Source organism: Xyrauchen texanus, chromosome 9, assembly GCF_025860055.1.
Source record: "Xyrauchen texanus isolate HMW12.3.18 chromosome 9, RBS_HiC_50CHRs, whole genome shotgun sequence".
Taxonomy (NCBI): domain Eukaryota; kingdom Metazoa; phylum Chordata; class Actinopteri; order Cypriniformes; family Catostomidae; genus Xyrauchen; species Xyrauchen texanus.
Window position 1 is genome coordinate 4,412,745 of NC_068284.1, and position 12,159 is coordinate 4,424,903.

Genomic DNA, 12,159 nt, shown 5'->3' on the forward strand with positions numbered 1-12,159 from the left:
CTTTAATCTTTTGTGATGAAGAAAAAAAAAACTGGAAACTACATGAGATTTTTGGGGCTATAAAGCATGATAGATAATTTCAACTTTGTTTTAATTTTAAATGATGGTGCAAAAGTGTTTGTAAATTTTCTTTAATTACATTAACATTGACTTAAAATTGTTTCAGTGCCTGCCCTGCATATGTGCTATACAGAAATTAACTTAAAAGAATAAACCTTCTTTGATAAATATTCTCCGAAGTAAACACACAGCCCCGTTTCGCATCAGCAGTATTAACATCAACATGTTTCTCAGCACATTAAATTAATGTTGTCATTAAAGGATGACGATAGATAAATCACTTGATATAATCACCGATTATCTGTAAAAAAAAAATCGCAGCGAGCTCATCAAATAATATAAGAATGATTCCATTATTAAAGTAAAAAAAGTGATATATTTTTTATGTCTTGTTTACAAACTTAACTACAATATTTAATTCATGACGTAAGCTGGCATGCAAACACAGCAGAGAGAGAGAGAGAGAGAGAGAGAGAGAGAGAGAGAGAGAGAGAGAGAGAGAGAGAGAGAGAGAGAGAGAGAGAGAGAGAGAGAGAGAGAGAGAGAGAGAGAGAGAGCAGCGCTTCAAGATGCCGGGGATGATGTTAGGAGACACCTTTCCCAATTTCGAAGCCGATTCCACTTTTGGGAAAATTAAACTACACGATTTTCTTGGAGATTCGTAAGTAACATTCGACTCGTGATATTATTATAGACAATCATTTGTAGTACAGAGTGGCATATGATGTGAAAATATGCGTGTGAGACAAACAGTAGCCTATTAATATGAATGAAATAACTTACTGTAGGTTGTTTCATGTGTGTGGCACAGGAATTTTGATCTGATAGAAATATAATAAGCGCTTGCTTAGTTTACAGGAGCCGACGGAATTTCATTTACCCACTTCCTGATGCACTTAAATCAGCTCCGACAGTGCATCTTCTTCTACTTCTTATTTATTATGAACTCATTAAATTACCAAAGCGTAAATGACCTGTGATAAAATTATGAAAGGTAGTTTATGTGAAAGTCTACACGTGTAAAGCTGTTGTCTACTCGTGTATAATAATTGTGTTTGTAGGTCACCGTAAACCGCTTTTTTCACGAAAGCGCTGACATTGTGACTGAATGTCGTTGACATATATAGCCATATTCAGTGTGCAGGTGTAGTTTGTGCTGACCTACACGCTTCCATTATTCATTAGAGCTACTTAAACTTCTCACTATTAGGAGGCCTATAAGAACTAGAAAGCACTCAAACGAACTTATGGTTTTATCGTCATATGTTTGTAATATAGTTTGTGGTAACAGATTTATTTATTGAAGTTCTTTATCGTCATGTATACAAAGATATTGTGTACAATGAAATTGTACAATGAAATTCTTTGAATGTTCCCCCCAAAATCATTGCGTGCTAAGTATAAAAAACTAAAGAAAGGTCTATATGTGAAGGCTGTCTACTGTAGTCACACTTACAGTGGCCGCAAATAGTATTTGAACACTTAAACTACATTAAAAATTGCAGTATAAACAGTATTGCAATATACAGCAAAATATCAATGCAAGGAGCAATTCATTTAAAGAAAGATTTCAAGCAAAAATGCTCACAAAACATATTTGTTCGGTTTTAAACGTGTTGGGAGTAAGTAATTAGTTACTGTAATCTTATTACTTTTTAGTCAAAAAAGTAATGTAAGGTATTACATTGGAGTAGTGGTGGTGTAGTGGGCTAAAGCACATATCTGTTAATCAGAAGGTCACTGGTTCGAGCCCCACAGCCACCACCATTGTGTCCTTGAGCAAGGCACTTAACTCCAGGTTGCTCCGGGGGGGATTGTCCCTGTAATAAGTGCACTGTAAGTTGCTTTGGATAAAAGCGTCTGCCAAATGCATAAAAGTAAAAAGTAAAAGTAAAAGTATTACATTGTAAATTCTTGGAATCAGATTACAATGACTGACTTTCAATTAACTTTCATTGTATTATGATACACACAGTAAGCACTTTATTAGGAACACTATGGTCTTAATAAAGTGTCAGACATGGTTTCTGCTGTTGTAGCCTATCTGCCTCAATTTTGATGTGTTGTGCATTCTGAAGTGCTATTCTGCTCACTACAATTGTACAGAGTTACCGGAAAGGCTCTGAGACTGTTGTGTGTGAAAATCCCAAGAGATCAGCAGTTACAGAAATACTCAAACCAGCCCATCTGGCACCAACAATCATGCCATGGTCCAAATCACTGAAATCAAAATGTTTTCCCATTCTGATGGTTGATGTGAAAATTAATTGAAGCTCCTGACCCATATCTGTGTGATTTTATACAATGCACTCTACCACATAATTGGCTGATTGGATAATCACATAAATAAGTAAGTGTACAGGTGTCCCTAATAAAGTGCTCAATAAGTGTACAGTATGTGCAGTTAATAGAGTTGTAGGTGAGATGGTATAAAGGTATTTAAAAGCTTCAGTTACATACAATAGATTGTGGTGAGTGAAGGGGGGTAATGATGGGTCGACTAGACGGGAAATCGGCGAAAGTCGTTCACAAGTCTGATGGCTTGTGGGTAAAAATTTTCTGTAGTCTGTTGGTTGTTGCTTTCACACACTGGAACTGTTTGTGAGATGATAGTAGTCTTGAGGATGTGAAGGCCTTTGATGAGAGCAATTCACTTCTGTGGACACCTGTGTGGTCTTGTATGTCTTCCAGTGATGGCAAGGCTGTACCGTGGAGTGGTGGTGGTGTAGTGGTCTAAACCACATAACTGGTAAACTGGTAATCAGAAGGTTGCTGGTTCAATCCCCATAGCCACCACCATTGTGTCCTTGTGCAAGGCACTTCACTCCAGGTTGCTCTGGGGGGATTATTCCTGTAATAAGTGCACTGTAAGTCACTTTGGATAAAAGTGTCTGCCAAATGCATAAATGTGATATGCTGAGCATAATCTTGATGGTGCTCAGTTCCACAATGGCATCTTCAGGAAATAAAGTTGCTTCTCTTCCCTCTTTACTAAGTGGATAATGTGAACTCTTGAGAAATGTGTCTACCTCAGGATCACTGATGTTGAGTGGTCTGTGGTTTCTTTTATTTTAGCTTGCATCCACAATCATCTTCTTTTTTTTTTTTTTTGCTGATGTTAAGAGAAAGTGAATTACACGTCATTGTAGAATGTCAGCTAAAATTCAATTCAGAGTAATCTTGGGTTGCTTAGGCAATACATTTTGCCACTCATGACAAGCTTTCATCGGTCTGTTTGTTAACCCTTAAACGCATGGCTGTTTCGCCAAACATTATTACAAACATTGGGTCAACCCAACAGGTATGTATAAAAAATGGATCTACTAAATTCACATATACTGTAAAATAAGAGAATGAAATATATGTAAATATATTATATTTCATATGTAAAAGAGATTATGCAACAAAAGAACAGGATTATTCATTACTTCCATGCTGAAATTTTATGAGACGTAAGATATGTATTGTCGCAGGCACTTATTGAGTCTAAATAAATGTACAACTTTCAGAATTTCAGTAGTACACACAAATGGCAATAGCCAAATCATTCCATTCTTGTACTTGCTATAGTTTAATGGTAACAATTTAAAATAAGGTTCTATTTGTTACATTACTAAATGCATTATGTATCATGAAGTAGCAATAATCAATATATTTTTACAGCATTTATTAATTAATGTTATTTTATATATTTTACAGTTGTTCATTGTTAGTTCTTGTTAGTTAATTATTAACTAGTGTTAATATGCAACTTTTAATAAAAAAATGATTAGTTTGTGTAGAAATGTGTTAATATAAGTGCGATAAATGTATTGTTTATGTTAACTGTTGGATTGACTAATGTTAACAAAAACAACCTTATTGTAGTGTTTCCATTCTATGCTTATTCTGCAAATAGCAAGTCAATGATTAAAACAACAGTGCCACCTTGAAGTTGCAAATGTACAAACATCAGATACTTCGACATGAAAAAATCGACATGATGTAACTCATTTGTCTCGTAATAAACAAAGACAAGCCAAGTCAAGCTCTTACTGTCATTGTACAAATACAATGAAATTATTGTCTTCCACTGGTTGTTGAATAAATTTAGAAAAGAGAGTAGGGATACAGAGAAAAACATCATTTAGTAAATAGCTAATACATAGGAATACAGAAAATAGAAAAGTACAGCAAATAGTAATGAGCATGAAGTTGCTTGTATGAGTAGATCAGATGTGCATTGTAGTCACAGTGAATAAGGAAGTGCAGAATATTGGCTTTGGGTGGAGTTAATGCAGATGTAGTGGTAGATCCAAAGTACGATGGTATGCAAAGTGGTCAAAGTAAAATTGAGATACAAAGAAACATATATCTTGTGGTAGTCAGCATATATAGATATGAAACAATAAAAAAATATGATTTATGGATGTGCAAATATAGTGACAGTATATTGTGACACTATTACATAGTTCGAGTCACTAACGTCCTTAAACATTTTTGGTAATCAAGCAATTAGAAAATATATTTGCAGTTTGATTAACATATGAGGGCACTGTTGAATCAGTGATCAAATATCTTCAACAAATGGACAACTATGTTTTTTTTTTTGTAATGTTCGTAGTACTCTTAATGTAACAGATTGCTGGTTCCAGTGCTCCTCAGGACAATATCCTATCACTGTGAAAATGAAAATTGTCAAGGAGTCATTTGGCATTCCTCAGATGCCACACTGATGGAACACTCTCAAGAATCTCTAGACAACTTTTATGACTCTTTTACTTTTTACTTCCTGCAAGAACTGTCAATAGTTCCTTCTGTAACCCCATCACAAAGGCTCGATCACATTTACCTTTGTATAGAGAAATTCCGCGGGGGAAATCCAGTTCTCAAATTCTCAATTGAAATCTGTGCAATCCAGAATTTCTCCTGATGGACTTCTAGTAGTGAAAACATTTCCTATCATGAATTTTGCATGTGGTTCAAGTTTGCTGAACCTTTTGCAGCTTTAACCAATAAGAAGTTGCTTGGTATGGCAGTGACCTCTGTGTAAGCAGTGCTTCCTATACAGATATACTGAAGATTTACTATGGATGACATCGGCTCAATCCTTCTTCGCCTGCTGGATTTCACTTTGCAAATGTAACTGTGACCAAACCTGAATAAAGTATATATAAAGATTTACCTCAAGGGTAACACTTTAAAATATGGTTTGTCATTATTAGGTAAGTATGCAGGAATTAATGCAGGACAAATGAGTAGTACTACATTTTACACTTTAGGTACTACTATTTACTAAAATGGAAAGTAATAGCGAATTGATGACTGAGGTAGTTCACTGTTAGCTAATCAATAATTACTGAATTAGATTATACCCATTGAGAACTATTAACTATATTTAAACTAACTAATTAATTAATAATCAAAACATTAACGTGTCTAAAATGTGAGTAAACCTTTATTGTGAACATGATCATGAAATGCACCTTCAGAGAAGCATGTGCCTCACGTACGGTTGGGGAGTAACGGAATACATGTAACGGGATTACGTATTTAAAATACAAAATATAAGTAACTATTCCACTACAGTTAACATTTTGATAATTGGTCATTAGAATACAGTTCCATTCAAAAAGTATTTAGATTAATGAAGAGATTACTTTGCTATTACAATTGTCATTTGTTTCATTTAATATTTAGTCCTTTCAGATGGAAAACATTTATACATATAAATTATGCGCTCCAAACTGCATTTAAACAGCGGTGAAACACTTTCTTCTGATGTGTTACATCCACACAAGCAGACAGAGAAGTTTTAAGTAAGTTTGGAGCTGAAGAAATAGAAATAAACCTTGTGTAAATTGTCAGCTTTACGCTAAGCTAAAATGTTATTTCTAGCCATTTTACATGTTACCAGGCACGATCATATTTTTTTTTATCAAGAAAATTCATGTTGGATCATAAATTCTTTTTTTCTAGTAAGACAAACATACTATATTAGGGCAAACATTTTATTCTTGAAAATCATTTTTTAATTGATTTTACCTATACATAATTAATATTTACATTACATTCATAATGTTAGCCAGAGGGGAACTGGCCCCCACAGTGAGTCTGGTTTCTCCCAAGGTTATTTTTCTCCATTAATCTACATCTTATGGAGTTTTGTGTTCCTTGCCACAGTCGCCTACAGCTTGCTGACTGGGGTTATTAATACAATTATCATTTAATTATTTTTAAACACTATTGAAAATCATATTTTATCTAAATTACACAATGATGATTAATCGACTTTATAGACATTACAGTTTTATCGTCTGTTAATGCTGATATTCTGTAAAGCTGCTTTGAAACGATGTGTGTTGTGAAAGGCGCTATACAAATAAAATTGACTTGACTTGACTAATTGTTTTCCTGTAAAAAATCCTTAAATCCAATTTGATTTATCTTGTTTTAGAAACAACACTGCATAAGATATTTAGGTTTTTCAGAGAATGTATTTTTAACGTGTATTTTGTCTTACTGTATTGGCAGAGTTTTTATAGTCAAAACAAGTGTAAAAATCTACGAGTGCTGAAGTAGTAATCCAAATTATTTAAAATACATTACTGACCTTAAGTAATTTTACAGCATGTATTCTGTAATCTGTAGTGGAATACAATTCAAAGTAACCCTTCCAACCCTGGCCTCATTTGTGTTCTTTGTGAAAATTCATTTATGAACACTTTAAATCATTAGGCTAGAGTATTATGACTAGTCAGCTTACCTTACAGAAATATAGGGATGCAGTCTTTGTGCCAAACATCTCAGTTACTGATGTAACCTCCGTTCCCTGATGGAGATAACGAGATGTTGTGTCAATGAGTTGACTCTAGGGGTCTCCCTTGGGATCCCAGACATCTCTGATCTTTGAGAAAAGGCCAATAAGAATTGGCGTGTGGGATTTGCATGCCACTCCCCTGGACATACGGGTATAAAAGGAGTGCCGTTGCAAACACACACTCAGGTTTCGCACTGAGGAGCCGAGCCAAAGACTTGGCCATTTCAGCGGTTGGTTCAGTGTTGTGGCAAGAGGGACACAATGTCTCATTCCCTCCATCAGGGAACGGAGGTTACATCAGTAACCGAGACGTTCCCTATCTGTCACTCACTCAACGTTGTGTCGATGAGTTGACACTAGGGTTCCCAATGGAAAACGCCTCAAGATCTGAACTGGGTTACGCAGGCTGGCAGTGCGAGACGGGCAGAACTCTGTGTGCCTCGTAGCCAGTGCAGCAAGCCGTCGCGTAACTACCCCAACACACTGGCAGGCAGGAAGCAGTCCCCTACACCTCGGGGAGCGGCTAACTGCTCAGATGTTTAAGGACTGGCCCAGCTGTAGCTGTATTGTTATCCCCAAAAAAGGAACAAATTGTTCAGCTGGGGACCATATAAGGTCAATGTTGGGGGGTGACCCTCCAAAGAGGAGGACACCACCCGACCCCGAGGGGGACTTCTAAGTAGAATACAATACACGGTCTTACCGGGTCGGTGCGAAAGCACGTCGTGTGGAGCGGCACCGGGGTAAGTCCTACCCAAGGAGGGGAGGAGTTACTACAAACACGGTGACCAAGAACAGAGCGCCCTCTACCCAATGAAGACGTGGTTTAACAGCAGGGAAACCATTTTGTGGAATATACATCACATGGGGTTACCTAAGGAGACAACCAGCACCACATGTGGAGCACATACCTCAGTACACTCTTGATGGAGGTGAGTGCCGTCAGGAGGGCAGCCTTTAAGGAGAGCGCCTGCAACTCAGCTGACTCAAGGGGCTCAAAGGGAGATCCCTGAAGGCAACGAAGGGCCACAGAGAGGTCCCATGAGGGAATAAGGCACGAGCTGGGGGGGGTCCCTGTTGGGGAGTGTGAGCCACGCCCCCAAGCCCCACATGAGGGGGAGCAATTGTGTCGGACATACCAGCAGGCGGGGCCTCGCGATGGGCCGGAGCCTGAGGTGTCTTTTGTGGCTGTGCTGAGTCTAGAGACATCAAAGCACTTACCTCGCTCCTTGTGTACACTCCCAGAGCAGCCTGGGATAGGGGAGGAAGATTTTCGTCCTCGTAGCCTGTGGTGACCATCACATCAGGGGCGAATTTTGCCACAGCTGGGCGCGCAGGGGCGGTAGGCCTGCCACCGAGGCGCCATATCTGCCAGAGAGAGACACGGTGCCCAGTGGTCATAATGACGACGGCCGGGGACACCGACTGTGAGGCCCAGGAAATGAGAAATCTTTTCTTAGAATGTGGGTACCGCCCTGGGGGCATGCGGTGAAATAAGAAAAGTAAAATAAAGAACTTCCACCCGGCCCTCCACGGGGGAAGGAGTGGTGCTCTTACCAGATCCTGTGCAGCGGATCTCCTACTTCCTGGGCTGCCCGTCTCGGGGAACACTTTGAAGCCTTCTTGGTTTCTTGGTGACCGTCTGCTTTCTGCAGATGGCTCGACTCCAGATCCAACCTATTGGGCGGGTTGTGTCAGAGCCAGTGTTGCAGCCACAGGGGATGCCCGTGGCAACAAACAGATGGGGGTGCGAGACATTGCGTTGCGCCAGGGAAGGATGTGTAGTATGGTCCCCGTCTGCCTTTTAACCACTGAGGATTGCTGGGCGAAATCCTCTATGGTGCCGCCAAAGGTGGCGCTCCTGGACCACTAAGGTGGATATCGCCTGCTCGGACTGCGAGGGTTCAGGGGGGAGTGGGGGATTCCACTCCATCCCGACGCTCGCAGCATGGTCATCAGCTGCGCATGGCATCAGACTGAACCAACCCACTCTCCGATGCTGTAATCAAAAGCTCATCCACTTCATGAGCTGCGAACGTGACCGCAAACTTGCTCTGTGATAAGCCAACGTTCACATTGTGGAACTCGCTACGCTGTGATAGTGGTCCTTGGAAGCAGAGAGGCAACGATCACTACCAGAAAAACACACACAAACTTTACTGTTCAATACAAATTATTAACTTTTGGATGTTTGATTTTGCTGGATGTCTTTATTAAATAATTAATTAGAATTGTAAAGTGAACATTTTGGTAACACATAAGAATTAAGTCAAGTTTTACCACAAACATGAAGGAATTACTAATAATTTGGAGCATTGTTCTAAAGTGAGGGCCATGGTAAAGCATCATTAATGAATGAGATATGATTAAATCCTCTTTGTGTTAACTATGTGCTAAATGTTTTCGAAAAGACTATAGCTGTGTCCCAAACGACATAATATACACTTACAAAAAATACTATGCACTGAGCCATGTTGTGTATGAATTTTCAAAGTGTAGTATCATCCCAAATTAACTCTTAATGCTTTTTTACTACATACACTCACCTAAAGGATTATTAGGAACACCATACTAATACTGTGTTTGACCCCCTTTCGCCTTCAGAACTGCCTTAATTCTACGTGGCATTGATTCAACAAGGTGCTGAAAGCATTCTTTAGAAATGTTGGCCCATATTGATAGGATAGCATTTTGCAGTTGATGGAGATTTGTGGGATGCACATCCAGGGCACGAAGCTCCCGTTCCACCACATCCCAAAGATGCTCTATTGGGTTGAGATCTGGTGACTGTGGGGGCCATTTTAGTACAGTGAACTCATTGTCATGTTCAAGAAACCAATTTGAAATGATTCGAGCTTTGTGACATTGTGCATTATCCTGCTGGAAGTAGCCATCAGAGGATGGGTACATGGTGTCCATAAAGGGATGGACATGGTCAGAAACAATGCTCAGGTAGGCCGTGGCATTTAAACGATGCCCAATTGGCAATAAGGGTAACAAGGGTAATTGGCAGTGGTAACAAGGCATGATGGATCCATATTCTCATTCTGTTTATGCCAAATTCTGACTCTACCATCTGAATGTCTCAACAGAAATCGAGACTCATCAGACCAGGCAACATTTTTCATTTTGGTGAGCTCTTGCAAATTGTAGCCTCTTTTTCCTATTTGTAGTGGAGATGAGTGGTACCCGGTGGGGTCTTCTGCTGTTATAACCCATCCACATCAAGGTTGTGCGTGTTGTGGCTTCACAAATGCTTTGCTGCATACCTCGGTTGTTACGAGTGGTTATTTCAGGCAAAGTTGCTCTTCTATCAGCTTGAATCAGTCGGCCCATTCTCCTCTGACCTCTAGCATCAGCAAGGCATTTGGATGTTTTTCCCTTTTCACACCATTCTTTGTAAACCCTAGAAATGGTTGTGCGTGAAAATCCCAGTAACTGAGCAGATTGTGAAATACTCAGACCGGCCCGTCTGGCACCAACAACCATGCCACGCTCAAAATTGCTTAAATCACCTTTCTTTCCCATTCTGACATTCAGTTTGGAGTTCAGGAGATTGTCATGACCAGGACCACACCCCTAAATGCATTGAAGCAACTGCCATGTGATTGGTTGATTAGATAATTGCATTAATGAGAAATTGAACAGGTGTTCCTAATAATCCTTTAGGTGAGTGTATAAGTGATGTTTCAAGCGCCCATGGGCTGTGTCCGAAATTAAATGTAGTCTTGTTGCCTCGCCGACCTATCAGTCAACAGTCAGCGTTTCCAAGTGAAGGTATGCCTCCAGAAACTGGTTTTGGACAGGCTGCTGAGGCAGCATAATGTCACATCATTGCTAGGATATCAGCAGCTGATTATCGCCGTCTGGTGTCCAGTAAAGGTAACGCGTTTGCTTCATTCAGTCCAACCAAACCACAGTGGTCAAATAATATAGACCAAAATCAAGAGAGTTTTGGCAATAACCAAGTGTACATTTAATAACTACAATAATACTTTCTCGCTAGAAATGGAATGAAAAGTTGCAAAAAGTGAATAAAAACATACAGTATATTTATACTAGGGCTGTCAAATGATTAAAAGATTAATTGCATTTTTTTGAACAACAGAATTTGAACACAACACAACTCATATCAAATTATATACAAACTATGGTAGTTGTAAGTGTATTATGACAGGATTTATTCACTTCTTTTTGAGTTTTGACAGACATAATCTTTCCAGGAGCACAGTGGAATTAAATAGCTCTGGTCATGTTACTATTTTCTCCACTCATGCAAAATTCTCTCATTTACAATTGACAAGCAAAATACATCAAAAAATCCTTTTAGACCCCGGTCACAATTGCAACCATTGGGATTAAATGGGTTAACCCATTTACAGTGTAGATTAGCTGCAGGGTTCCAGCAATGTCTCCAACTTCTGCATTGGCTAGTGCACTATCAAACAGAGACCCATGGATAAATCAGCAGGGTTTCCATTAGCCGGTAATCAGTACCGTTGCTCACTATATGCATATTACACCATCTGCTTAGGGCAACAACTCCCTAGGGGGCAACAGAAACTCCACTGACTGCCTTTACTGGCACGTTATATGTTATTCAAAGACATTCGCTTTGCGCTCACACTTTTACTTCGGCCTTTGTACCGCACCTCACAGTGCTAGGCAGGTGTTCAAATAGCAGCTGTCTTGCCGCTACAATCATCTTACAGTTTCGAGCTCTATCTGTGCTTTGTTGGCATGTTCTACTGCTGTGCCACATCGATAAAATATTTTCTGTTTTCCCGACGGTCAATGCTTGTGACATTAGTGCCGTTTGTGTGAATTGACTTTCTTCTCATAAACTACGGTTTATTGAAAGGGTCATATTATGCGTTAACGGCATTTTAAAAATGAGTAGCATTAAACGATTTTTGAGTAAGATGACGAATTTTTGCATTAGGGCATTATTAACATGATAAATCAACAGCACTAATTTATACACAAACTGGCTATCAACTCTAATGTCTCTTCGGCCGCCATTTTTTTTCTTCAGCACAACTGCTCTGGATCCACACGATTTCATAGACAGTGAAGGATACATCTAAAAATGTATCAGATGAAGGTATCTCAGTAAATGTGAAATGAACATTGGATTTGGACGTGCCTTGATCCCTTCCTACCTCCATATACAACCTCTGGATGCAGTATTTTCCGGTTTCGGATGCAGCCGTGATGTGTTGCCGCTTGCTTTAGCACATTAGCCAACCTTAGTTCATCTTAAACAACATGCATTTTCACACAGCTTGGGGTGATGGTAT

General features: G+C 39.3%; 1 protein-coding gene across 1 annotated transcript in view; it reads left to right on the forward strand.

The window, feature by feature from the left end:
• Window positions 1–623: 623 nt before the first annotated feature.
• The window catches only part of LOC127649227 (peroxiredoxin-6-like), a 31,647-nt gene continuing 20,111 nt past the window's right edge, over window positions 624–12,159 (forward strand). Inside the window, exon 1 of the mRNA XM_052134233.1 lies at window positions 624–721. Within this exon, the coding sequence (XP_051990193.1) occupies window positions 630–721 (92 nt within the window). The 5' untranslated portion in view covers window positions 624–629. The remainder of the gene's footprint in view (window positions 722–12,159) is intronic.